At 48.9% G+C, this 24229-nt stretch overlaps 1 protein-coding gene across 1 annotated transcript in view; it reads left to right on the forward strand.

Annotated features, from left to right (window-relative positions):
• The window catches only part of CRTC3 (CREB regulated transcription coactivator 3), a 104527-nt gene extending 82496 nt beyond the window's left edge, over positions 1 to 22031 (forward strand). The window contains exons 7-15 of the mRNA XM_070400668.1: positions 1060 to 1095; positions 3494 to 3579; positions 5633 to 5682; positions 7166 to 7383; positions 10629 to 10924; positions 15113 to 15310; positions 15396 to 15476; positions 17153 to 17255; positions 18226 to 22031. Coding sequence (XP_070256769.1) covers positions 1060 to 1095; positions 3494 to 3579; positions 5633 to 5682; positions 7166 to 7383; positions 10629 to 10924; positions 15113 to 15310; positions 15396 to 15476; positions 17153 to 17255; positions 18226 to 18434 — 1277 coding nt within the window. The 3' untranslated portion in view covers positions 18435 to 22031. The remainder of the gene's footprint in view (positions 1 to 1059; positions 1096 to 3493; positions 3580 to 5632; positions 5683 to 7165; positions 7384 to 10628; positions 10925 to 15112; positions 15311 to 15395; positions 15477 to 17152; positions 17256 to 18225) is intronic.
• Positions 22032 to 24229: the final 2198 nt, after the last annotated feature.

The following is a 24229-nucleotide window of genomic DNA, read 5'->3' on the forward strand; positions in this document are numbered from 1 at the left end:
ACCTGGTTAACTTACAGATTAAGTTTACCCAAAAACATATTGAAACTTTAAGTAAGTCAGCCTATATTGAAAGGCTTGGAACTTTAAAATTTCTCCTGATTTTATATTGAAAACTCACTTGGTATAATTGATGTCTCTAAAGAGAATAATAATCTTACCTTCTTGGCACAAGTCTTTGGTTTTAGCCCAGAGTAATTAGATAGACTGTACTTGTCATTAACAGTGTATTTTATGGATTAAAAATACTTTATTCAGCCCAGCTGTAGCGGCTCACTGGTTGAGCATTGACCCATGCACCAAGAGGTCACCGATTCAGTTCCCGGTCATGGCACGTGCCTGGGTTGGGGGCTTGATCACCAGTGGTGGGCATGCAGGAGGCAGGCAATCGATATTTTCTCATTGATCTTTCTATGTTCCTCTCCCTCTCCCTTCCACTCTTTCTTTAAAAAAAAAATAAAACATATTTCTTTAAAAAGAAAAGAACCAAAATGTTATAAAAAATACTTTATTCTGTTAGAATGTATTTAAAGTCAAATTTTTAAATTTCTGTGAATAGCTATCACATCCCCTATTTAAGTTGGACTGAGACTTCAGATAAGTTATTTTTTAAAGAAACTTGAGTCTTTGCAAGAAATATATGTATAACTACATACAGCACGGAACTTCCCGTTTGTTCCGCTGGGCCCGCGTGGTGAGTGGGAAGCAATTACCTGCCCTTCCTAGTGGGCGATGCATTTGGAAGAGGTTTCGATCCAAATTTCCTTATTTTGTAAGCTGAATAGAGGTTCTCAGATTTTGAAAATTGTTCCCTCAGGACAGTTTAAGAGTAAGATAATTTTAAAGGAGAAGAAAAGTAGGTAGGAACCAACTTTAGGCTTAAATTAACCGTATCTGTCTTAATTTTAGCAAAAAGCCCAATGTATCTTAGCTGGACCTCAATCAATGTACCAAAATGGATAGAATTTTAAAAATTCAATTTCAAATCAGAAAGAGTGACAAACTCATGAATAAGGGAAAAGGAAAGCGCCACATAAAAGTATTTGTTTTCTTTCCCCCTAGGTTTCTGTGATGGCGAGAACAATGGACATGGGGAAGGTACGGATTGGTCCTGCCACTGGGCTGGGCGGGATGCTGACGGTAGTTACATGACCTCCTTTCAACATGTGAACTAATTGATGCTCATGGTTCAGAACTTCCCAAAGTGCTGACAACTACCAATGAGTTTAGTTGTCTGAGATGCTCTATTAAATTAGGGCTACCCATGACCAAGGCCACGAGAAAGGAAACGTATGGTGAGATTGCGTCATCTGATTCCCCATAGTCCCAGTCACAGGGGTGTGCAGGGAAGCAGAGGTTGTCATCACATGAAAATATTAATGACTTGGTCGCCCTGGCCAGTGTGGCTCAGTTGGTTGGGCATCTCCCCCTGTACCTAGAGGTTGCCGGTTCTATTCCGGATCAGGGCACATGCCCGTGTTGCTGGCTGGATTCCCAGTAGCGGGTGTGCAGGAGGCAGCTGATTGATGTTTCATTCTCACATCGATGTTTCTCCCTTCCTCTCCCTTCCTCTCTCTCTAAAAATCAATAAGAAATCTTTAAGGAAAAAGAAAATATTAATGAATTGGTCACTTACACCATTAGTTATTCCAGTATTCCTCCCTCCTCAGCTGCCTGTCTCTGCCCATTTATAAAGTTTTGAGACTCTGTGATTGACACATGTAAATAAGCAGTGCGAGGAAAATGCAAATTGATTGCAAAATGAAATTGCAGGAGATACTGAGATTTATAAAACCGATCACATGATATTGGAGATTTACTGAAATGTTGCTCAAAGCCAGTGATAAGTGAGGATCTGACACAATTCGTTTATTCATTCAGTGCCAGACACTTTTTTCTTTTCCCTAAATCTTCATCATCTGAAATTTAATTTTCGCAATCTGAAAGTGAACAACTAAATTAGGTCTACAATAAATTGCAGAGATAAGGACTCACGGGAGTATGCTATATGAGGCGCATCTCTCACCAGAGGCACAATTCTCCACCATCATCCTATCGAGTCCTTTTCTGGGCAAGCCATTTTAGGCCATGAGTAACCTCATGAAAAGTTGAAACATCAGTAAACATCCACTAGGACAAATAAATAATTGGCTTCAGGCTTCTTTTCATCCCCCCAATGGATCCTTTGAGGAATTCTCAACAAATCTTGGAAATGAAGACCAAATCAGTGAACTTCTCTAAGGAAGCAGTCCCCTTTAAGGCCTTGGCGTCTCCCCAGCCATATTCCTGTGACCAGCCTCTTATGAGCAGTAACCTTGAGGCATGAAGCCGCCTCACTCAGCCCTTGAAACTTTTCCTGTCATCCATCAGTGCCGCAGAGAGCGATTGTTTATTCTCGAGTGTCTCCTTGTATTGCTTTATAAAGGCTCTCAAACCTATTATTCCTGCCGCCCAGTTTGCGAGTCAGCTGCAGAGCCGGGGGTGAGCTGGCACTGTTTCCAGCACTCCCTGTGCCGAACGTCGCTGAATAGAATCAAGGCCCTGCCCTTGTAGACTTCACATTTCCGAAGCCGTTCCTATTAAGGATCAGACTAGGTAGCATTTGAAGAAAAGAAAATCAAACAAGGATGTGGACAAAATGAGTTCTTCAGAAGAGAGTGGCTTGAGTATCCTGATTAAGAGAGAGACCTGGGACCGGTGATAAGCCTGGATATCTGGGTAGGAACGGCCTGTCCTGACGGTGTGAGGTTGACTGTAAAGGCACCGAATGGGGCTCTGTTACAGCGCCCCCACCCTCCTGAACTCATGCTGAGAGGCCACCGATGCAGTCAGATCCTGAGTGTTAGTAAAAATAAGATAAACTTATTGTAGAATTTTTCTTTCATTTTTCAAATCTTTTTCTCAGAATTGACTCTGAAACTTTGGTCCCTATTTTTTTTATATATATATGTATTTCAGAGAGGAAGGGAGAGGGAGAGAGAAAGAGAAACATCAATGATGAGAGAGAATCATTGATTGGCTGCCTCCTGCTTGCCCCCTGTTGGAGATCCAGCCCACAACCCAGACATGTGCCCTGACCAGGAATCGAACCGTGACCTCCTGGTTCATAGGTCAGTGCTCAACCACTGAGCCACACCGGCCGGGCTGGTCCCTGTTTTAAGTGACTTCTTTTTGGGGTTTGTTACCTGTGGGTCTCCTGTGTGGGGCTAAAACAGACAGTCATGCCATGACAGTCAAAGTGGAGCGCACGTGGTCACCAATCCCTAACTGCATGTGCAGTCCGAGCAGTCACCAGTGTCTCTAATGTTGAACCCCCTGCCTGGCATCAGGTCCCCTCATTCCTGAGGGCTGGCCCTCCCCTTGTCTTCCGGTCTCTCTCTGAGAACAACAATGAATATTTGTGAACTAAGTCATTTTTTCTCTCGAAGATCATTTCTTCGGCCAGTGTTGGGTTGGCTGCCATCTAACGCAATGAATGTGCTTCCCCCCACTTTAGTGATGTGTTTCCCTGGTTCATTGAAAGAAGAGAATCTGCTAAACGTTCCCAAGCCACTGCCAAAGCAGCTGTGGGAGACCAAGGAGGTGGGTGAGCAGTCCTCACTGTGCTTGTTGTCACTGAATGTTTGCCCTTCAGCGGTCCCTGTGCGTCCTGCGGCGGGGAAACGAGGAAATGGGGGAAAGGAAGGTAATTTCTCTGGGGACAGAGCTAGGAAGAACACACTAGGGAATGATGGCTCGAGTAAGAATGATCACATTTTGTTGGTAAGTTAGTACACTGATCTCTTGGCTTCCTAATTTGCATGTGAATGGACTCATTAAAAAAAAACACCAAACTATTAGCCTCCCCCCCGCCCCCCCATATATCATTCCTATCGCTAAACGCGCTGAAACCTGGTTACAAGCCATAGGCAGACTTTGCTGTTTTGTGGCCAACACCCTCTACCAGTGACCCGCTTCTGTCCACAGCTGCTGCTTCACCAGATATCCCTTTTTTAAGTCAAGGGCATTTGACCTGAGTCCTCAGGGAGTCGGTAAACAAGTCATCTGTTTTAGGATTTCCATGAGTATTTGTGTCCGCTTGTGCTAGCTGCCCCCCACCGTGCTCCCGCTGTGGAGGGGGGAGGTCCCACGGTGCTGGGCTGGGCTCTGCTTCCCCTGGGAAGCTGTGCTGCCTTTGCAAGAAAGCCGTTCACCCCCAGCCCTTAGTGATGCAGTTGCTCGTCTGGCCTCTGTACTCGACTGCCCGCCTGCCTAGGCTGCCTCCGTCCAGTTCCATTTTCTCCTGCCACGTCCACGAAGGTCCTCGTCAGCATTGGCGTGGGCTGGACAGGTCTTTTGTAAAAGTGAGATGCATTGATGTTTCATCATTGGGGGGAGAGATATGATTTAAAACTCATCTCCTTGCCCTGGCCGGTTTGGCTCAGTGGATAGAACATCCGCCTGCGGACCAAAGGGTCCTGGGTTCAATTGCAATCAAGGGCATGTACCTTGGTTGCAGGCTCCTCCCCGGCCCGGGCCTTGGTCGGGGCTCGTGCAGGAGGCAACCAATCGATGTGTTGCTCTCACATCAGTATTTCTCTCTGTCTCTCCCTCTCTTTTCTACTCGCCTTAAAAATCAAGGGAAATATATCCTCGGGTGAGGATGAACAAAAATAAATAAATAAAATAAAATCCATCCCCTTAAGCAGAGGATAAGCAGCCGCACGTGGTCCTTTTGGCTGTGGAGACACAAGTCCTTTTGGAGGCTTTACCCCGAGGACAGTTACGTCTCCTCCAGCAGAGAAGGCAGGGCAGCCACTGCTTCCCGAGTGCCCGGCCTCTCCCTGGGAGGAGGCACTCCTCTCCCTAATTCTTAAGGATTTGTTGTCCTCCGTCAATCATTTCTGGGAGAAGACTTGCGTCAATGGGTTCATTCATGGTTTTCACCATACAGTACATTGATTGAGCACCTTTTGCCAGACATTCTGGGTCCAGGGATTCTGCAGTAAACAAACACCAAAAACTCCCTGCCCCCCTCCCCAATTTATTTTCTAGTTGAAATATCTTCTTATGACAGTAATTTATTCTTTCTTCACCCTGTTTTATTTTTTATATTCTTTTCCTTTCAGGCCAATGGAAAAGGAATGTCTATTTAAAAGCTCTATATGGCCCTGGCCAGTTTGGCTCAGTGGATAGAGTGTCGGCCTGTGGACCAAAGGGTCCTGGGTTCAGTTCCGGTCAAGGGCACATACCTCGGGCCCTGATCGGGGCACGTGCACAAGGCAACCAATCAATGTGTTTCTCTCATCGATGTTTCTCTCTCTCTTCTACTCTCCCTAAAAATCAATGGAAAAATATCCTCTGGTGAGGATGAACAAACCAGAAAATAATAAGCTCTGTATATAAAACATTGGCCTTTCTGAAGGAAATACTATTCATCTTGAAGATAAGTTAATAAAGCATCAAATTAAGAAAATGTTAATGTTCTGCCTCCCTTGTGCCTGGAGAAGTCTAGTTAGAACTTAAAGGGCCGCTGTGTGAGGTGCTAACTGCCTCTCGCTTGCACTGACTGGAGCCCCAAGATACTTACAAAGACACTTCTAAGAGCTTGATTTTGGCTTTTCAGTGAGTAAGCCCAGCTTCTGTCTCTCCCCAGATTCAGTCGCTGTCGGGGCGCCCTCGATCCTGTGATGTTGCAGGTGGCAGGTAAGTAATGTTCTTTCTGTTCATGGCTCGGGGACTGTCCCAAGGTTTTCCCGAAAGGGAAATCTTGCTACTTCGGCACAGAACTCTGCGAAACTTCCCTCGTTATGTGTACATTGAAAAACAACGGGATTTTCATGAAAACAACAGCTCTCTTTGGTACTCAATATTTCAGTTATTTAAAGTAATTATATTACATAACTGCAGTAATAAATAAAACTGCCATACATATGTTTGTGAATAACACAACTGACTCTTGGTAAACACACGACTTGAAGCAGAAGCGTGTAGGCGTGGTGAACCCACCAGCCGCACGCGGTGGGCCCCTGGCACCCTTTTTGACTGTTCAGCGCATCATAACTCGCCTCTCCACCTCCAGGCTCTGCCTCTTGCACCCCGGCCTCCACGCCCCGAGTCTTAGCCACACTGTCCTCAGAACAACTGCGCATGTCTCTCCCTGCCTCCTGCCTTCCACAGGCTTCTTGCCGTCAGCGCATAGCTTTCCGCCTCATATGCTCTCTGCTGTAGGGCAGTCTCCCGTCAGCACCCGCCCCTCTTAAACTTGACCTTCCTGTGGTGTCTGAGTTCCTGGGCACACTGTGGCTTCGCGCCTTTCTGCTTTGCCCGCGCTGTGAACTTGCCTGGAATGGTTTTCCTGCATAAATTCACCATGTGAATTCTTTGGCCTTCAAACTGAGCTCGGATTTCCCCAGGAAGCCCCCTCCAGCCTGCTGGTCGTTGTCCCCACGCCTTATGCTACCAGGCTCTGTCACTGTACTACTGGATTGTATGACATTGCAAGTTTTTTTCTATTTATTTACTTACCTATTCATTTTATTTTAAGCAAGTTATTTTCTTTTGGGCTCTATCTCCCTGCTTTGGCCAAGTCTCTTGGGGCCCCATTATCAGTATCTGGTACCGGGGACATGCTCTACTGATCATGCTGTATTGAGTGGAGTGTCCTCAATTGAATTCATTCCCTTCCGCCTCTTCCTGAAGCAGCCATAGCTTCCTACTGGGTCTCCCTGCTGTCTTTCTGCTCCCTTAAGCCATCCTCCACACTGTATTTGAAAAACTATAACCTGGAAGGTACCTGGTTGATACAGAGATACTGTGTGTGTGTGTGTGTGTGTGTGTGTGTGTGTGTGTGTGTAGGAAAGAGAATTTAGAACCGTGTAAATTGCACAGCAGTGCCTTTATAAGGTGCTTTATAATTTCTAAAGTGCTTTTACATCAATTATTTCATCTGGTCTTGGAAAACTATAAAGTGGGTATAGATGCATCCTCCATCGAACCCAGCAGGTAAGGAGTGGCCCTGCAGAGGGGGTGAGCCATGGAGGCAAGTTCTCAGGACGAGGCGGAGGCAGAGCTTACACGAGGACTTGGATCTTTGACTGCTTTTATTTGATGAGGGAACGTATCAGACCTGTCCTAGTCCCCAAAGCCTAACGATTTTAGAAAGTAACATTTATCTTCCCTTTTTCAGCGCTTTTCCACACAACAGTCCAAACATGGGCCTCTCCCCCTTTCTGGGGACCCTGAACACCGGAGGGTCCCTGCCAGACTTAACCAACCTGCACTACTCGACGCCCCTGCCGGCCTCCCTGGACACCGGCAACCCCCTCTTTGGTGGCATGAGTATGGGGAACAGTGTGGGCAACCTTCCTGCTGCTATGACTCACCTGGGCATCAGAAGCTCTTCTGGTAAGTGTCCTCTGCTCTGTGGGACCCTGCCCATGCCCACTGGTGGCTTCCTCACAGGTGGGGCCCAGCCAGGTGGCCTGGTAGTGGAGTGTGGAGTGACCACATCCTGTTCTTGTAGGTCCTTGCCCTGCTAACATGTTGCTCTGGTGGCCCAGTGTCTGCTGGGCACTGTACGCCTGGAACAGCTCTGCTCAGCCTCCTTCTTTATCGTCTTCAGCAGCCCCTGTATCCTGGGGACTTGGAGAATAAGACTTGAGAGTCAAGAAATGAGTGTCAGTTCTAGTCTGTGCTGGCCGAGCAGTGTTAGTGGCTCTTATTAAATATCACGTGATGATACGTAATCATTACAGCCATCTCTAGATTCCTCCAATTTCCCATTGGATTTCAAAAGAGAACGTTTTGAATTTTAGAAAATTTACAGTGAATACCATGACAATATTTATACTTAAATAGATGCATATATTTAATAGAAATCTACTACAGTTCCAAATAATTGGCTCAAATTTTCAGAAGGGCTAAAAGATGTGGCAGGTGGCTGTATTAAAATGCTACCCATAATGTGACTTGGGTGTTTCTATCTTCTATATAATAAAAGCGTAATATGCTAATTAGACCAGACGTCCTTCAGGACAACCTTCCAGATAAAGCTGGGGCTACAAGGGAAGCCTGGGTCCCGGGTGCCAGAGGGAAGCTGGTGCTGGCAGCTGGGGGAAGGAAGGCCTACTCTTGCACAAATTTCGTGCATCGGGCCTCTGGTATGAATGTAAGTGTCCACACCTCAGACCCATGGGACTACATTTGCTTGAGCCCTGACATGCGCTGTCAGTGTGTGGACAGGTGTTACTACTCCCTCTCACACTCGGTGTGCGGTACGGCCCAGGCAGGAACCGTCCTAAGGATTGTGTGGACCTTTGGAAGGTCCTCGGTGAGGGTCTGTCTGTGGGAAAGTGCTTGCTGGTTTCCACTCTGGGTTCAACAGGACGTGTCTACATGGATCAGCTCACCACTCACGGGAGAGTGGCCCTCTCTGGAGGGTCCCTGGAAGGCCCTGATGATTTGCAGTCGTGCTGCCGGGGTGCAACATGACTCTAGGTTTGCAGAAGGGATTTCAGCGAGCACCTTTATTCTTGGTTCTTCAGGTCATTTTTTTATCCTGCTGCCTTACTTATGTGACTCTGCTCATTCTCTATGAAAAAAGACATTCGCGATCACATAGGTCACGTCATGTCAGCGTTTAGCCCTCCTGGGTCTTGGTATCGCCTCCAACATTGGGCTTCGGTTGCAAATCCTGAGCTTAATCACTTGCTGTTATTTTCCTCAAACAAGCATTACTTTGTCCAGAGCGTCCAGAACCAGGGTCAGCTTTTTCTAGTTCCTGTGCATGGAACTTAAAACGCATGGGACACAAAGTCACACATATTTTTTAAAGATGTTTGTGCCTTTTTTTTTTCTGAATGAGTGGGGTTTTTTAAAAAATTGAATCATATCTTTAGCTCTAATTCTAATTCTTTTTTTTTTAAACCTTAGCTGAGGATATGTTTGCTTTGTGTTGCTATTGTTTTATTTTAGAGAGAGGAACGAAGAGAGAGACATCACTCAATTGGTTGCCTCCTTTACGTGCCCTGAACAGGGATTGAACCTGCAACCTAGGTAGGTGCCTTGTCTGGAAATCAAAGCTTTTGGTGTACAGGATGACGCTCCAACCAACTGAGCCACTGGCCAGGGCTGTTCTAATTCTTATTTGACCAGCCTTATCTCTGACCTTTACATAGGAAGTTGAGTTGTGGAATACTACTTAGGGTTTATTAGAGACGTCTTTCCTACCTTTTAAAAATTATTTGCCAGCTAAAAATGCTTTATTTCTTCCTTCATTTTCATAATTTTTATCTAGCACTCAATTTAAAATATATATATTTTTATTGATTTCAGAGAGAAAGGGAGAGAGAGAGAGAGAAACATCTATGATGAGAGACTATCATTGATCAGCTGCCTCCTGCATGCCCCCTACTGGGGATGGAGCCTGAAACCTGGGCATGTGCCCTGACCTGGAATCCAACTGTGACTTCCTGGTTCATAGGTCAATGCTCAACCACTGAGCCACACCGGCTGGGCTAACACTCAATTTCTTTATCAACATAAAACAGTACCACTTCACCTGCTGGTCCAAGAGTGATGGGCTGAGCTGTGAAACATGGGTGTTGCCAGTTAAGAATCTCACCAGCAGCATTCATTCACGGAGTGAAGCCACTCTGTCAGGCCCCATGCCAAGCGCCCAGGACCCAACAGGGCACAGGACAGTGCCCCTGGCCTCCTCTAACTTGTGCCCCAGCTCCCTGTGTCATGCAGATGCCTTCCCCAAACGCTCTTGCTCATGCTAAAACCTACCACCCTCCCTCCAAAATAACATTAAGCACCAGCAAAAGCTTCCTTTCCCCTGAATCGGAATAGACTGTGATGAACAGTTTTTTGGGAGCCCCGAAAGCAAAGAGAAAGGCATGGAGGGTGTCTCTTCCCGTGACCCTCTGGTTGCTCAGGATGTTGACGGGCCACACGGAGGCAGCTCCTGAGAGCCACGCCTCCAAGGAAGCAAGCTCTCCGAAGCAGCAGCGGGTTCGGCAGTGTGCCTGGGACCGAGGCACGCGGGGCTCTGAGCTGGGTTTGTGGCCCTGGCCGGTGTTGCTCAGTGGATAGAACGTCGGCCTATCAACTGAAGGGTCCCAGGTTTGAGTCTGGTCAAGGGCACATACCTCGGTTGCAGGCTCCTTCCACACCCCAGCCCTGGTTGGGGGCATGCAGGAGGCAACCAATCGATGTGTCTCTCTCACATCAATGTTTCTGTCTTTTCCTCTCTCTCCCACTTTCTCTAAAAATCAATGGGAAAATATCCTCGGGTGAGGATTAAGAAAATAAAATGAACTGAGTTTGTGGTACAGCCCTGGCTCCTCTCCCTGGGCTGGAGCTAAGCACATTGCACATTGGCCTCCACTACCCACTCTTACCTGGTCCTGCCCCCCCGACCCCCACCCCCATCCGTTACACGATCACCTTCCTCTCAAGAAAACCGTTCCCTGGTGGGGGTTTCCGTGCCGCTGGTACATCTGATACATGTTCAGTCGGAGTCTCCCAAGAGCTCCTCCACACAGAATCCTCATCACACCGTAGGAAGTGATGTTTTCTTTAATCTTGGAAAACGAGCGATTTGGTCTGAAATTATGACAAGTAACTTGGAATTTGTTCTCTCCTAGGTCTCCAGAGCTCCCGGAGTAACCCCTCCCTCCAGGCCACACTCAGCAAAACAGCGCTTTCCTCTTCCCTGAACAGCCACCCGCAGACCTCGCCCAGCGCCTCTACTCTTCACCCTTCACTGCGCCTCTTCTCCCTCAGCAACCCCTCTCTCCCCACCACAAACCTGAGCGGCCCCTCTCGGCGCAGGCAGCCTCCCGTCAGCCCTCTCACGCTCTCTCCGGGCCCCGAAGCACATCAGGGTTTCTGCAGACAGCTCTCTTCCACCAGCCCAATGAACCCCTATCCTGCCTCGCAGGTAAACATCGCTTCGGCGAAATGGACTGAAGATGGAGGAATCGCTTTCCTTCTCTCTGATTTTGGACTGAGTCCATTACACCCAGTTTGTCCATGAGGTTACTTATATGTGAAATCAGAGCAGAAATGTGAATAGTTCAGAATGCATTAATGATTTCCCAAGAGCAGGCCTGTGTTGATTATTCTTAAGCAAACATTGAACAGTTTGCAGGCGCTGTAACTCTCAAAGTTGGGGTTGGGGGAAAGTGGTAAGGCAGGGGTCCTCAAACTACGGCCCGCGGGCCACATGCAAATACAAATATTGTATTTGTTCCCGTTTTGTTTTTTTACTTCAAAATAAGATATGTGCAGTGTGCATAGGAATTTGTTCATAGTTTTTTTTAAAACTATAGTCCAGCCCTCCAACTGTCTGAGGGACAGTGAACTGGCTCCCTGTTTAAAAAGTTCGAGGACCCTTGGTGGTAAGGTATAGAGGATGCAACCCAGGTCTGCCTACCTTAGCTCAGAGAAGCAGGTATGGCAAGTCAATCATGGGCTCTCTATGTACTTTATTTATTTTTTAAAATATTCCTATTGATTTCAGAGAGAGAGAGGGAGAGAGAGATAGAGACATCAGTGATGAGAGAGAATCATTGATTGGTTGCCTCCTGCATGTCCCACACTGGGGATCGAGCCCGCAACCGGGCATGTGCCCTGAATGGGAATCAAACCCGGGACCTCCTGGTTCATAGGTCAGCACTCAACCACTGAGCCATGCAGGCCAGGCAGCTCTCTACATACTTTAAACCACAAGGAAAAGCCAAAGAAGACGGTGACTATCTCCCTAAAGCTTTGCTAGTGGACCTCGTCCCTAACTGTGACTGCAGAGTGAGAAACAGGACTTTTATTGCTCATGAAAGAATAGGTGTAATAAGGGTCATGTCGCCAGGAAAGACCCAAAGAAGCCTGGTTAGGAGGAGGCTGAAGTCCGAAGCCTGTCACAGAAGCTCATGTTTTCACTGGCTGACTGTTTTTATCCTAAGCTCTGAGGGTGGTTTCCTTACCAGAATCATCAATGAATATATTTTTAACCTGTTGGTCACTCCCTAGATACATTATAACATCATCACTAACCACTTCTCCAAAAATGAGTAATGGCTTAGGGAGGGGGAGCGGACCGCACACAATGGAAGGATTGGCAATCCAGTTATTAGTCATTCTGTACCAATTACCAGCTACGGGATCTTGATTATATGAGTAATCCCTTTGGGGAGAGGGTATTTCATAATTGTTTTTTAATGGTTCTTTTTATGCTATTAATTTTATTTTGCAAAATGATTTGACAGGCTATGAAAAATATTACTCAGGCTTCCTAGGTACATTTTAAGAAGACTATATGGATAGAGAGCATCTTTTTTCAGATGTTTCCATTTTTAAATTCGCTTTATATTTAGTTATTTATTTATTTTTTTAATATATTATATTGATTTTTTTACAGAGAGGAAGGGAGAGAGATAGAGAGTTAGAAACATCGATGAGAGAGAAACATCGACCAGCTGCCTCCTGCACATCTCCTACTGGGGATGCGCCCGCAACCCAGGTACATGCCCTTGACCGGAATCGAACCTGGGACCCTTAAGTCCGCAGGCCGACGCTCTATCCACTGAGCCAAACCGGTTTCGGCATATTTAATTATTTTTTAATCAGTGTTGTTCATGCTTATAATTTAAAAAGTCAAAGAGTTCTAAGGGACTTGTTCTGAAGTTAGAGTTGTTTCCCCTCCCCCCATATTTCTCTCTCCCTGGAGATGACTGCGTTCAACCACTTTAGCTCATCTCTTTGGTTTAACCACATTATTTCAAGCTTATTTCGTCCTACAATGTTAGTGTTAGGTGTTATCTAGTGACATTCTACCACGGAAGATTAGTGCTTTGTTCTCCTTCAGCTCTCCCAGTCCTCCCACACACATACACACATATTTCCTCCTCCTCCTCCTCCTTCTCCACCGTGTGGCTTATTTTGATTTTGATTAGAGCAGTACTCAGTGTGTAATGTTTTCATAGTTATAATAATGTAGTCCGAGTTTAACTATATAGTACACTATGAAATAACAAAGGACCATTTTTTTTTTCCTCCTGGGTTTTAATAAATATCTCACTTTGTTAGTTTGGTTCTGTGTATATATTACTAATTCAATCCCAAACGCTTGGAATTGGGTAGGTCTCTTCTTAATACAGCTAAAAACAAATCCTCCAGCCCAGCCCGTGTGGCTCAGTGGTTGAGTGTCATCCTGTGAACCAGGAGGTCAAAGTTGGATTCCCGGTCAGGGCACATGCCCGGGTTACGGGCTGGATCCTCAGTGTGGGGAGTGCAGGAGGCAGCCGATAAATGATTCTTTCTCATTATTGATGTTTCTATCTCTCTCTCCCTCTGCTTTCCTCTCTGAAATCAATAAAAATATATTTAAAAAAATAAAAGCAAAAACTCCAGTAGCTTTACAAAATAGAGTATACGGCATGATTTAAATGTCTTTATCCTATCCACCATTTCATTGATAACTGACTGGATATAGAATGCTAAATTTGAAATAATTTTCTCTTGAGATGTGCAAGTTATTAATCCATTGCCATTTTAGTTTCTAGAGAAATCCACTTTTATTCTGATTCATAAAACTTTGAATGAAATCTCCCTTCTCTTTTTTTCTCTGGAGGCTTATAGGATCTTCTTTTTGTCCCCAGTTTTCTGAAATTTCAGAATAACGTGGCTTGTTTGACATGAGTCTGGATATTTGGTGGTTTTCTTCAATCTGAAAACGCACATCCTTCTTTTCTGGGAAATTTTCTTTTTCTTTTTTGGTTAATCTTCACTGAGCATATATTTTTCCCCTTTCATTTTAGAGAGAATGGAAGGGAGAAAGGAGGGAGGGAGGGAGAGAGAGAGAAAGAGAGAGAGAGAAACATCGATGTAAGAGACACCCAGCCATTGGTTGCCGGGACGCAAGCCAGGATCAGGCTTGCAACCCAGGTACATGCCCTTGACCAGGGAATTGAACCTGGACCCTTTGGTCCGTGGGCCGATGCTCTAACCATTGAGCAACCAGTCAGGGTGGACATTTTCTTTAATTATTTCTTTGATGGTTTCTTGACCTGAGAACCGAGTTGGGAACAAAAAGTGGAGGGCTCAAGTTTAATAGCGAGCTTTCTCATAAACGGTGTTTTCAGGAAAGCGCCTCACCGGGTACAGTCGGTGAGCCCGGCCCAGAGAGCTTTTGTTGTCCTCTCTCGAGAGTAGAGCCCTCCCCTCTCCTGCAGGCCAGGGCTCAGAAGCCCGCCTGCTTCTCACCTAAACTGTGACAAGATCCTCCTGGCTCCAGCGCTGCCCCCATTCCCACTGCCTGGGGATCCTGAGTGTAAGTCGGATTGCGTCTTGCTTTCTCACTGCCGGCGTAGCAGTGGCCTTCCCAGCTCCACCAAGCCAGTTGCTTCTTCACCATCTGCTTTTCATTTTCCAAACCGTGTTGGGTTTCCTTCTTTCCTGGTATCTTTGTCCTCGTGTTGTTGGTTATGTTGTTGTTATTATTGTTTTAGTGTTGTTTACGAATGTTTAGCGTTGCTTAATGTTGTTTTAGAGTTTTGGGAGACTGTAGAGTTAAATGCTTTTTTTAAATCTCCCATCTTTAATCAGAAGTTATGGGTTAAAAACAACAACATGGCCCTAGCTGGTTTGGCTCAGTGGATAGAGCGTCGGCTGTGGACTGAAGGGTCCCAGGTTCGATTCCGGTCAAGGGCACATGCCTGGGTTGCGGGCTTAGTCCCCAGTAGGAGGCCTGCAGGAGGCAGCCAATCGATGATTCTCTCTCATCATTGATGTTTCTGTCTCTCTCTCCCTCTCCCTTCCTCTCTGAAGCCAATAAAAATATATTAAAAAACAAACAAAAAAACCCAGCAACATGGCTTTTACTGAGAAAACTGAGAGGAAACTGGTAAATTGGCTGGGTTTTTTGTTTTTCTGGACAATAGAAATTGTCATGGAGTGGGAAATGCTTTGTGGGGAAGTGAGATTCGAGATACCCTTTTAGGAGCAGAACTAGCTTCTCAGCCCAGCACGGACTGCCCAGGCGAAGGCCTTTCCTCACCGTGACGTCTCCTCATCTTCAAGGACTCAGACGAGGAACTCGGAAGCTCCGCTACTCAGTGACTTTGTTTTCCAGATGGTGTCCTCCGATGGGAGCCCGCTTACCTTCCTGCCCACAGACGCCCAAGCTCAAGTGTCCCCACCTCCCCCGTACCCCACACCCCAGGAGCTCCCCCAGCGTCTCCTGCAGCAGCCCCACGCCCCGGAGCCCCCACAGCAGCCACAGGCAGCCCCGTCCCTGCCGCAGCCAGACTTCCAGCTCCTCACAGGCCAGGTGAGTCCCGGCGGGAGCACCGGGCTGGAGGGAAGGCTTATTTCTCCCTGACTTCCAACTAAACGCCCCTCCTTATTCCCTGAAGGGCTCGTCTTTGTCCAGCTTCTTCCCAGATGTGAGCTTTGACCAGCAGTCCATGAGGCCGGGCCCAGCTTTTACTCAGCAGGTGAGCGATCGCCTGGGGGCCTGCCTCTTCTCAGAGCAGGAACTGCTCGGTGTGCGGGACCCACACCAGGTGGACCAGGCTCACTCCCGTCTCTGATTCAGCTGTGCTGGGTGCCCGGCAGAACCAGGATCTTCCCAGGCCCCGAAGAAACTGTGAGCCTCAGCAGAGGAACTGTGTGAACACGTGATGGCGGGCTTGTGGTGGCTCCTAGTCAGAACGGTAGCATCGTTCATGCTGGCAGGGGCCACAGCAGCCCACTAACCGGTCATGTTTGGAGACTAAGACCAGAGAGGGCCTTAGCCTGAGGCCTCCTTGCTGAGCCCAGCACAGAGTGTGGGCGGCCTCCCGAGAGGCTGGGTCCTGGCGGGGCAGTCCTTCCCTGGATGTGCCAGTCAGCCGTTTGCTTTGCTTTGCAATCTTTCCATAACACTGGCCTTTAAAAAAAAATTTTTTTTAAATATATTTCTTTATTGATTTCAGAGAGTGAGATAGAAACATCAATGATGAGAGAGAATCATTGATCAGCTGCCTCCTGCACACCCCCTACTGGGGATTGAGCCCGCAACCCAGGCATGTGCCCTTGGCCGGAATCGAACCTGGGACCCTTCAGTCCGCAGGCTGACACTCTATCCACTGAGCCAAACTGGCTAGGGCTAAAAAAAATTTTTTTAAATTATTTTTATTGATTTCAGAGAGGAAGGGAGAGAGAGATAGAAACATCAATGATGAGAGAGAATCATAGTTCAGCTGCCTCCTGTACGCCCCCTACTGGGCATGGAGCCCAAAACCCGGGCATGTGCCCTGACCTGGAATCCAACTGTGACCTCCTGGTTCATAGATCAACACTTAACCACTGAGCCACACCGCTGGGCACACTGACCATTTTTAACATCCCGAGGTTTTAGAAAGAATGTGTAGTAAGTGTGGGCTGGCCTCTGGGATGGAGTAAGGACAGAGGAGCACCTTCCAGCACTTCACAACAGTGAGATACAGACAGACATGTTTCCCGAGGAGGCGTGGGAAAGCCTCGTGGTAGGGACCAGTGGGCTGCCTCCCTTTGTCTGGAGAAGCCATGTTAGTCTCATGGTCAGTGTCTCCCAGACAAATGATGGAAACTCCTACTTTTGAAAGAGTTTAAAAATAGTTTGGAAACTTAATTTCTGGGAAGGCACCTGGGAGAGGCCTCGGTTCTGACCTCTCTTAGCGGTTTTCTCATAGCGAGGCCTCGCCTGCGGCTCCTCCCTCCGAGTGAGAAGAAAGGGCTTCTGTTTTCTCGTTTTTCTGGAAACCAAAGAGGAAAGGAACCTATTGGCTACATCAGCTCCTTGGGGAGCCTTGACAGGGCTCCCGCAGATGGCAGTTCCCACGAGCCTCCATGTGACTGAAGAGGGGCAAGGGTCAGAGGCCAGAGGGCACAGAAGCCACAGTTTGGCGTCTCCTGGGATGGCGGAGAGGGCCGGGCCGTGCGTGATGGGGACAGGTCCCTACTGTGGACCTCGGGCCCTGCTCCACGCTAGGCCCTGCCTGCACGGTGGGCAGCACAGCGGCCAGGCACTCAGTTCCCATAGGGAAGGGACGGGAAGAGCCGTTCCCTCTGGGTTGCCCCGGGAGCCGTGGTGTTTCTCACTCCTCGGCAGCAGAGGTCGTTCCTCACATTGTGACCTTTGATCTTCCAGGTGCCCCTGGTGCAGCACGGTCCCCAGGAGCCACAGGACTCGTTTCATTTGAGACCAAACCTGTATTCCAACTGCGGGAATTTCCCCAACAGCCTCCTGACAGGTGAGTGTGGGCCACCCGCCGCTTCCGCGCTGTTTCGATTTTGCTGTGTTGGTACAGATTCCATTGCAAGGTCGTGTAAGCGGCAACATTAGATAAAGCACAACAGGAAAGTCCCGGCTCGGCTTTTCCTATGTGAGCGCAAGTGTCCAGCCCAGAGACCCAGGCAGTGAGTCTTTTCTGAAATACTTAGTTTTCAGTGATTGACCACTGTACAAACGGAGAAAGCCTGCAGAATTGGGAGTTGCGTGCCCTGGCTGGTTTGGCTCAGTGGATAGAGCATCAGCCTATGGACCAAAGGGTCCCGGGTTCGATTCTGGTCAAGGGCACGTACCCTGGTTGCAGGCTCCTCCCTGGACCGGGCCCTGGTCGGGACTCGTGCAGGAGGCTACCAATCGATGTGTTTCTCTCACATGGATGTTTCTCTCTGTCTTTCCCTCTCTTTTCCACTTCCTTAAAAATCAGTGGAAAAATATCCTTGAGTGAGGATTAAAAAAAAAACAATCAGCCCAGCCAGCGTGGCTCAGTGGTTGAGCATGGACCTATGAACCAGGAGGTCACTATTCGATTCTCGCTCAGGGCACATGCCTGGGTTTCGGGCTCGATCCCCAGTGTGGGGCGTGCAGGAGGCAGCTGATCCATGATTCTCTCTCATCATTGATGTTTCTAGCTCTCTCTCCCTCTCTCTTCCTCTCTGAAATCAATAAAAATATATTTAAAAAATAAAAAAAAATCAACAAACAAAAAAATAAAGAGCAGTCACCTTAAAAAAAGTGGCGGGTGCGGGGAGTTACAGAACTGACTGGGAAAAACGTAGATTCCAGAACAAACTAGGCCTGGATGTGGCTGGGACACAGAGATCACTGTCCTTCCTGGCTGGGAGGATGACAGGGTAGAGTTTGGGGGTATCATCAGCTTGTTGCCCTCACGCCTCGTAATCCGCCCTGTCGTTCCCTCTTGCTCTTTCTTCCAGAGGACTCGAATTCTGGCCTGTTCAGAGACCTCGGCAGTGAGCTGGAGGGCATGCCCGAGGTCAGTCTGAACATGGACACTTCATTCCCGTTGGAAGAAGAGCTCCAAATTGAGCCGCTGAGCCTGGATGGACTCAACATGTTAAGTGACTCCAGCATGGGCCTGCTTGACCCCTCTGTTGAAGAGACGTTTCGAGCCGACCGACTGTGAATGGAAGGGAATGGGGTGGTCTAATTTATATCTGAACAGCTGAAGTGAAACGGAACAGAACGGAGCCCGCAGCACCCCTGGGCTTTCGTGATCCCGGGCTTCTGACATGGAAAGAACCAATTCCACGCCTCCCAGCTTTGTGATGAGGTCCCACCTCATACACAGTGACTCATCCTGGACCACAGAGCGAGGCCCTGCCTCTCGGGCCTGCGGCGCAGGTGACGCTGTTGCAGGCAGGCTCATTCGGGACTTCCAACGAGCTGGTCATCACCGTGACCATCACCCAGCCGGTCAGTGTGTAAAAGGAAAAGGTCATGGGCGGAGGCCCAGGAGCACCATGCAGTGCTCAGACCACTGACCCACGTCAACACTGAGGAGGGACCGGCTGGTGTGGAGGCAGGTAGGGGCCCCAGGCCTCCGGGAGTTGGCTCAGCCTCGAGCGACGGTACCACAGCCCCAGACGCCTTCTCTGACCCTGCTGTGATGGCTGGGCACCTGCCCGCTGGCGGCAGAGCTTTTCAGGGCAGAATCGAGAGCCGCAGCTCTCAGATGCCTTAATTCTAATATGAAGAATTTGCACCAGGAGTCCAAGAGCAGACTCGAGTTGAGCAAGCCGAATGGTAATTTGTTTTCCTCCCATTTATAATCTCCTTTCTGCTGCTTCAGTTCGCCTTTTCCTACGGACAAGAGGAAAAGGAAGACGGTTGTATTCAGTCGCTGAAGGAAAAGCCCCTGGCAGTGGATGAGCCTGAACGAAGGAGCAGTGCTTCTCGGGGACTAGAAGAAAGAAGGGGCCTGCAGGTGTCTCGCAGACACGTGACGTCCTTCAGGCAAGCTCTGGACCAGCTCCAGGTGTGCAGGCCTCTGCGCACACACCATCTGGAGAGGGCGGCCGAGGTCTGACGCTGACGCGGCCAGCCGCTGAGCAGCGGCAGAGCGAAGCTCTTGTCTGTGGACCTGGAGTGTTCGTGTAACTCCACTGGACCCTCAGCTCCTTGAGGGCAGGCGGGGACTGTGCCTTATTCACCATTGAACCCTCAGTACCAACAAGTGCCTGGCACTGAGCAGGTGCTGCATAACTGCGTGCTGAATGTATGAATGAATGAATGAGTGAATGAATGAATGAATGCAGCTGCCTGCTGTAAGGCAGTCTAATCTCTACTGTCCCTGTTCCTCGCCAGATCTTCTCAGAGCTTTAGCTTTTCGGACACTTGTGCCTGTGGTTAAGGCAAGCGTGCACTTTAATATGCCTTTAACACTAGGTGAGCAAACCCACCGTCAGAGCAAACCCTCCTCGAGGTTGAGCTCCAAGCAGGTAGGTGCAGACCTTCTGAGCACAACCCCGTGGCCGAGCGAGCTGAGGCCGCCCAGTGCTGGGCCTCGGGGGTCCACAGGCCTCCCCTCAAAAGTTCTTCCCTCTCAGATCCATGTTTTGCTCTAAATTGCTTTAAAATTGAGCTTCGGTCTTTGAAGTTGAAGGAATTCTGTAGTAAAATGAAGACCTACTTCATGAAACCATCATTAGTCATTGACACCTTAGCACAGTGGTTCCCAAACTTATTTGGCCTACCGCCCCCTTTCCAGAAAAAATATTACTCAGCGCCCCCTGGAAATTAATTTTTTTAAAATTTTAATAGCAATTAAACAGAAAGATATATGTATTAATGTTTCTGCCTGTTTCGTAAAATATAGTAAAGAAAGGTGTAAGTTAGAAACATTGAAGTTTGAAATTATGAAACTATTTATTGAACTCCGAATAGAAAGGTAATACAAAAAAAGTTAAAACAAATGCACCTGTGGCCATCACCGCCCCCCTGGATCGCTGCAGCGCCCACCAGGGGGCGGTAGCGCCCACTTTGGGAATCACTGCCTTAGCATAAAAGAGTATTCCAAATTCCCAGTTTCCTCTCACTTAGGCTAGGCCAGCCCCTGACCAGAAACATGGCGGTTGGGTTTGAAGGGAGCTGAGGGGACAGGGCCTGCTGAGCGCCCCTTGGGAGGGGTCTGGGCCGAATCTGGGCAGAGAGGCCAGGCAGAGAGGACGGGCACTAAAGGACAGGCGAGAGGTGCCGGAACCTCTGCCTAGACAGCCACCGCCCTTCCAGAGACACCAGGCGTGTCCCTCCTGACGGTCACAGGGCGGCTCCCAGCGCAGAGCAGCGAGGCTGTGCTCTGCGGGCCTGAGTCTGACTGCTGTGCCTCATGGCAGGAGGAGCCTGTCCCAGGGTCCTGGGCGCCAACCTCTGCAGACCTCGCCCATCCTTTTCCTTCTGCAGGGGCGGTGCCTGCCCTCCGGCCTCTCGAACAGCCCTGGTGTGAGCAGCTCCATCTTTCTCTGTGGCCCCAACTCTGCCCGCTTCACATCAGTCCCCAGTCCCTACTGTTGAATTAGGAAATCAAACCAGAGTCCTTGCTGAGGGCTGGCTCAGGAGGGAGCAGCTGGCCTCCCCTTCCCAGCTTTATTCCCAGTTGAACGTCCAGATCCCTGAAATGATCTGAGAGGGGGCCCAGGGGAGTGACTGGTAAAGTAAAGGGCCTTTCCTTGTGAGGGCACACAGCACCCCATGTGCCGAAAGAAGCCAGCTGCTGGCTGCCTTCCCCGTGTCCAAGGCCCCCAGCATCTGGTCTGGCCTTTCAGACAGAACGGTTCTGATGTTCTAAGAGGTTTTTCTTAAAAGTGGGGGTCCCAGCATAATTCACTCTGCACAGTGCCTTACCCATGGGGATCATCAGTGTCGGGGTCCCAGCTCTCTCTGCCTGCGAGGCAGCCCCACCTTATAGCTGGGGACCCCAAGACCTACGTGATGACTTGCGCTGCCCCAGGGGCTTCTGGGAAAAGTGGCTGTTTGGCAGAGTATAATAATGACAATAAGGCTTAGCACTGAATTGAATTTGTCCTTAGGTCCATCAGTCCGATCTTTTCTGTGGAAGGTTTTGGGCATTATACAACCCACTTTGCTTAGATGGTGGCAAGGACAACCATGGGCAGGTAGTCGCTCTGACCTTCGGCGGGTAAGTCTGCACTCACTGGTGCCTTTAAGACAAGCCAGGTGCAATCCGTGGCCTCCGATGTGGCTGCATTCTAAATATTTCTCAATATTTAGTTTTGTTACAAGAAATCGATGCCTGTACTACTCTCACTTACTAGGAGTTAAACAGCATAGAACTAAAATCTGTCTCTTTCCATTTTTCCTCTCTGTACGGTTGTGGTTTCTAGGACATGAAGTGTTCGGAGAGTATTTTCTTGATCATGTCAAGATGAACATGAATTCTCCTGTCCTGTTTCCGTTCTCCCAAGTCTACTGTATATTCCCTGAGCTGAACGGTTTGTTGTGTATTCCCATCCATTTGCATATTTGAAGACATTTCCAGTTCTGACTCTCGCCGGCTCTTCTGATTGATGCGCAGATGGTTCTGAGCATGTTTTCATTGCTCATGACGGAACCATCCCAGCAACGAATCAGACTTCCCGCCAGTGTCGTAACTCCCAGGTCCCTTGTCAAACAATATTTAAAGATTGGACTTTGTATAAAGCAGCTTCCAAGTTTTATAATGCATCATTTTACATCTTTCTTAATTAAAAGCACATTGAGGTTGTACCTGCACTTGGTGTTTTCTTCGGCCTTGAATGTGATGGGTTGGGGGAAGCCTTCACCCTCGCCACCTCCTGTGCAGCGCAGCCTGCAGTTAGGAATTTCTGGTCCTTGGCTTGACAGGTCCTGCACTGACCTGCTTGTCATGCATCCCCTCCTGAGAGAAGTTCCAACAGAAGTAGGGCCAGTGGTTCTTTGGAAGCTGAGTATCAGGACAGAAGTTCGTGGCAGCGCCTCAGTGTTCCACCTCCCTCTGCCAGCACCCCTTCCGGACCCCAGTCCTGCCCTCATCTAAACCCCTCCCCCCTGCCCAGCATATTGGATCAGTGGTTGACCATCAACCTATGAAGCAAGAGGTCATGGTTCAATTCCTGGTCAAGGCACATGTCCAGGTTGCAGGCTTGATCCCTGGTGTGGTGTGTGCAGGAGGCAGCTGATCAATGATTCTCTCTCAAAATTGATGCTTCTCTCTCTTCCTCTCCCTTCTCTGAAATCAATAGAAATATCTATATATATAAAAGACTAATATGCAGATGTCCCCTTGGGAGTTCGACCGGGAGTTCAATCACTCGCTATGATGTGCACTGACCACCAGGGGGAGGCACGGAACAAAGGGAGGTCCTGGCTGGCAGCCGGAAGGCCCCGATCGGCCCTGATTGCCGGCCAGGCCTAGGGACCCTACCTGTGCACAAATTTTGTGCACCAGGCCTCTAGTCTATACTAATAAAGGGTAATATGCTAATTAGACCAGGTAGACCAGACGTCTTCCATCTTTCCTGACAAACCCAGGGCCCGGGTGGCATCGCCCGGGGTCCTGGGTGCCACCCGGGGTCCTGGGTGCCAGTGGCTGGCCTAGGTGAAGCTGGCCTGGTTCCTGGGTGCCTGTGGCCAACCAGATGGAGGGAAGCCTGGGTCCCGGGTTCGGGGGCCGAGGCAGAGGCAGTTAGGGGCTATCAGGCAGGCAGGCAAGTGGTTAGGGACGATCAGGCAGGCAGGCAAGCAGTTAAAGGCGATCAGGAAGGCAGGCGACCAGTTAGGAGCCAGAGGTCCCGGATTGCGAGAGGGATGTCTGACTGCTGGTTTAGGCCCGATCCCTCAAGGCCCTCATTTCTCTCTCCACTTGCAGAAATTCCCAGGATCAATTCCCAGAAATTCCCCCGCATGGGATTGGGCCTAAACCGTCAGTCAGACATCCCCTGAGGGGTCCCAGATTGTAAGAGGGTGGTGCAGGCCATCCTGAGAGAGCCCCCCCCCCCCCCGCACAAATTTCGTGCACCAGGCCTCTAGTATTTTTAATAAAACCAGTCCCCTGTGGAGGTTCAGCCACGGATGCCCCTTCCTCCAGTGCTCCTCTTCATGGACTGGCCTTTAGCCCTGTCCACACCTCCCTAAGGATTTGGCTTTGTTTTCTAACTCTGTCCCTCCCTGTTCCCTGCGTCCCCGCAAGGTTCACAGGCCTGGCCTAGCCAACGGCCTGAGAGACCACCTTCTCAGCCACACCCACAGCTTGTCACAAAGGTGACTGCGGAAATCTTACCCAGAAATCCCATCTCTGGCCTAACTTCCTGAGCCATCATCTCTACTTTGATCTACACAGACCCTGTTCTTTGACCCCCACTGAGGATCTATCCCTGTCCCTTCCTCTCCAGCTGCCCATCCTCTCCTGGCGTCCCTTCCTTCCCAGGCCAGTGCACTGGGTCAGTAGCCTCCATGACACCCTTCCTGGCCCCCTGCTCTGACCCCTGGCCTTTCCCTGTCGGGAGCCCTACATAGAGAGACAGCCCCACACTACCCACTGGCTCAGTCCTCCCCTGACAGCCAGGGGCACTCTGATCATCCCTCAAGGCCCTCATGTCTCTCTCCACTTGCAGAAATTCCCAGGATCAATTATAAGTATTATCTGTTACTTGAGTATGTGCTTTCAAAGAAAGAATGAACAAGTCTTTAGAAGAACTAAATTTGTGTGCTACTTGCTACCAGATCTTACTAGGGGTGGGGCAGTGTTCTAGTTAGTTAGTTAATCCTCACCTGAGGATATTTCAATGGATTTTTTTAGAGAGAATGAGGAAAAGACAGAGAAATATCCATGTGAGAGAAACACATCGATTGGTTGCCTCCTGCCTGAGCCCCGACCAGGGCCCAGGCCATGGAGCAACCAAGGTCCGTGCCCTTGACCGGAATCGAACCCGGGACCCTTTGGTC

The sequence above is a fragment of the Myotis yumanensis genome, unplaced genomic scaffold (assembly GCF_028538775.1).
Source record: "Myotis yumanensis isolate MYYU_CA2020_CCGP unplaced genomic scaffold, mMyoYum1.0.hap1 SCAF_20, whole genome shotgun sequence".
NCBI classification, from domain to species: Eukaryota; Metazoa; Chordata; class Mammalia; order Chiroptera; family Vespertilionidae; genus Myotis; species Myotis yumanensis.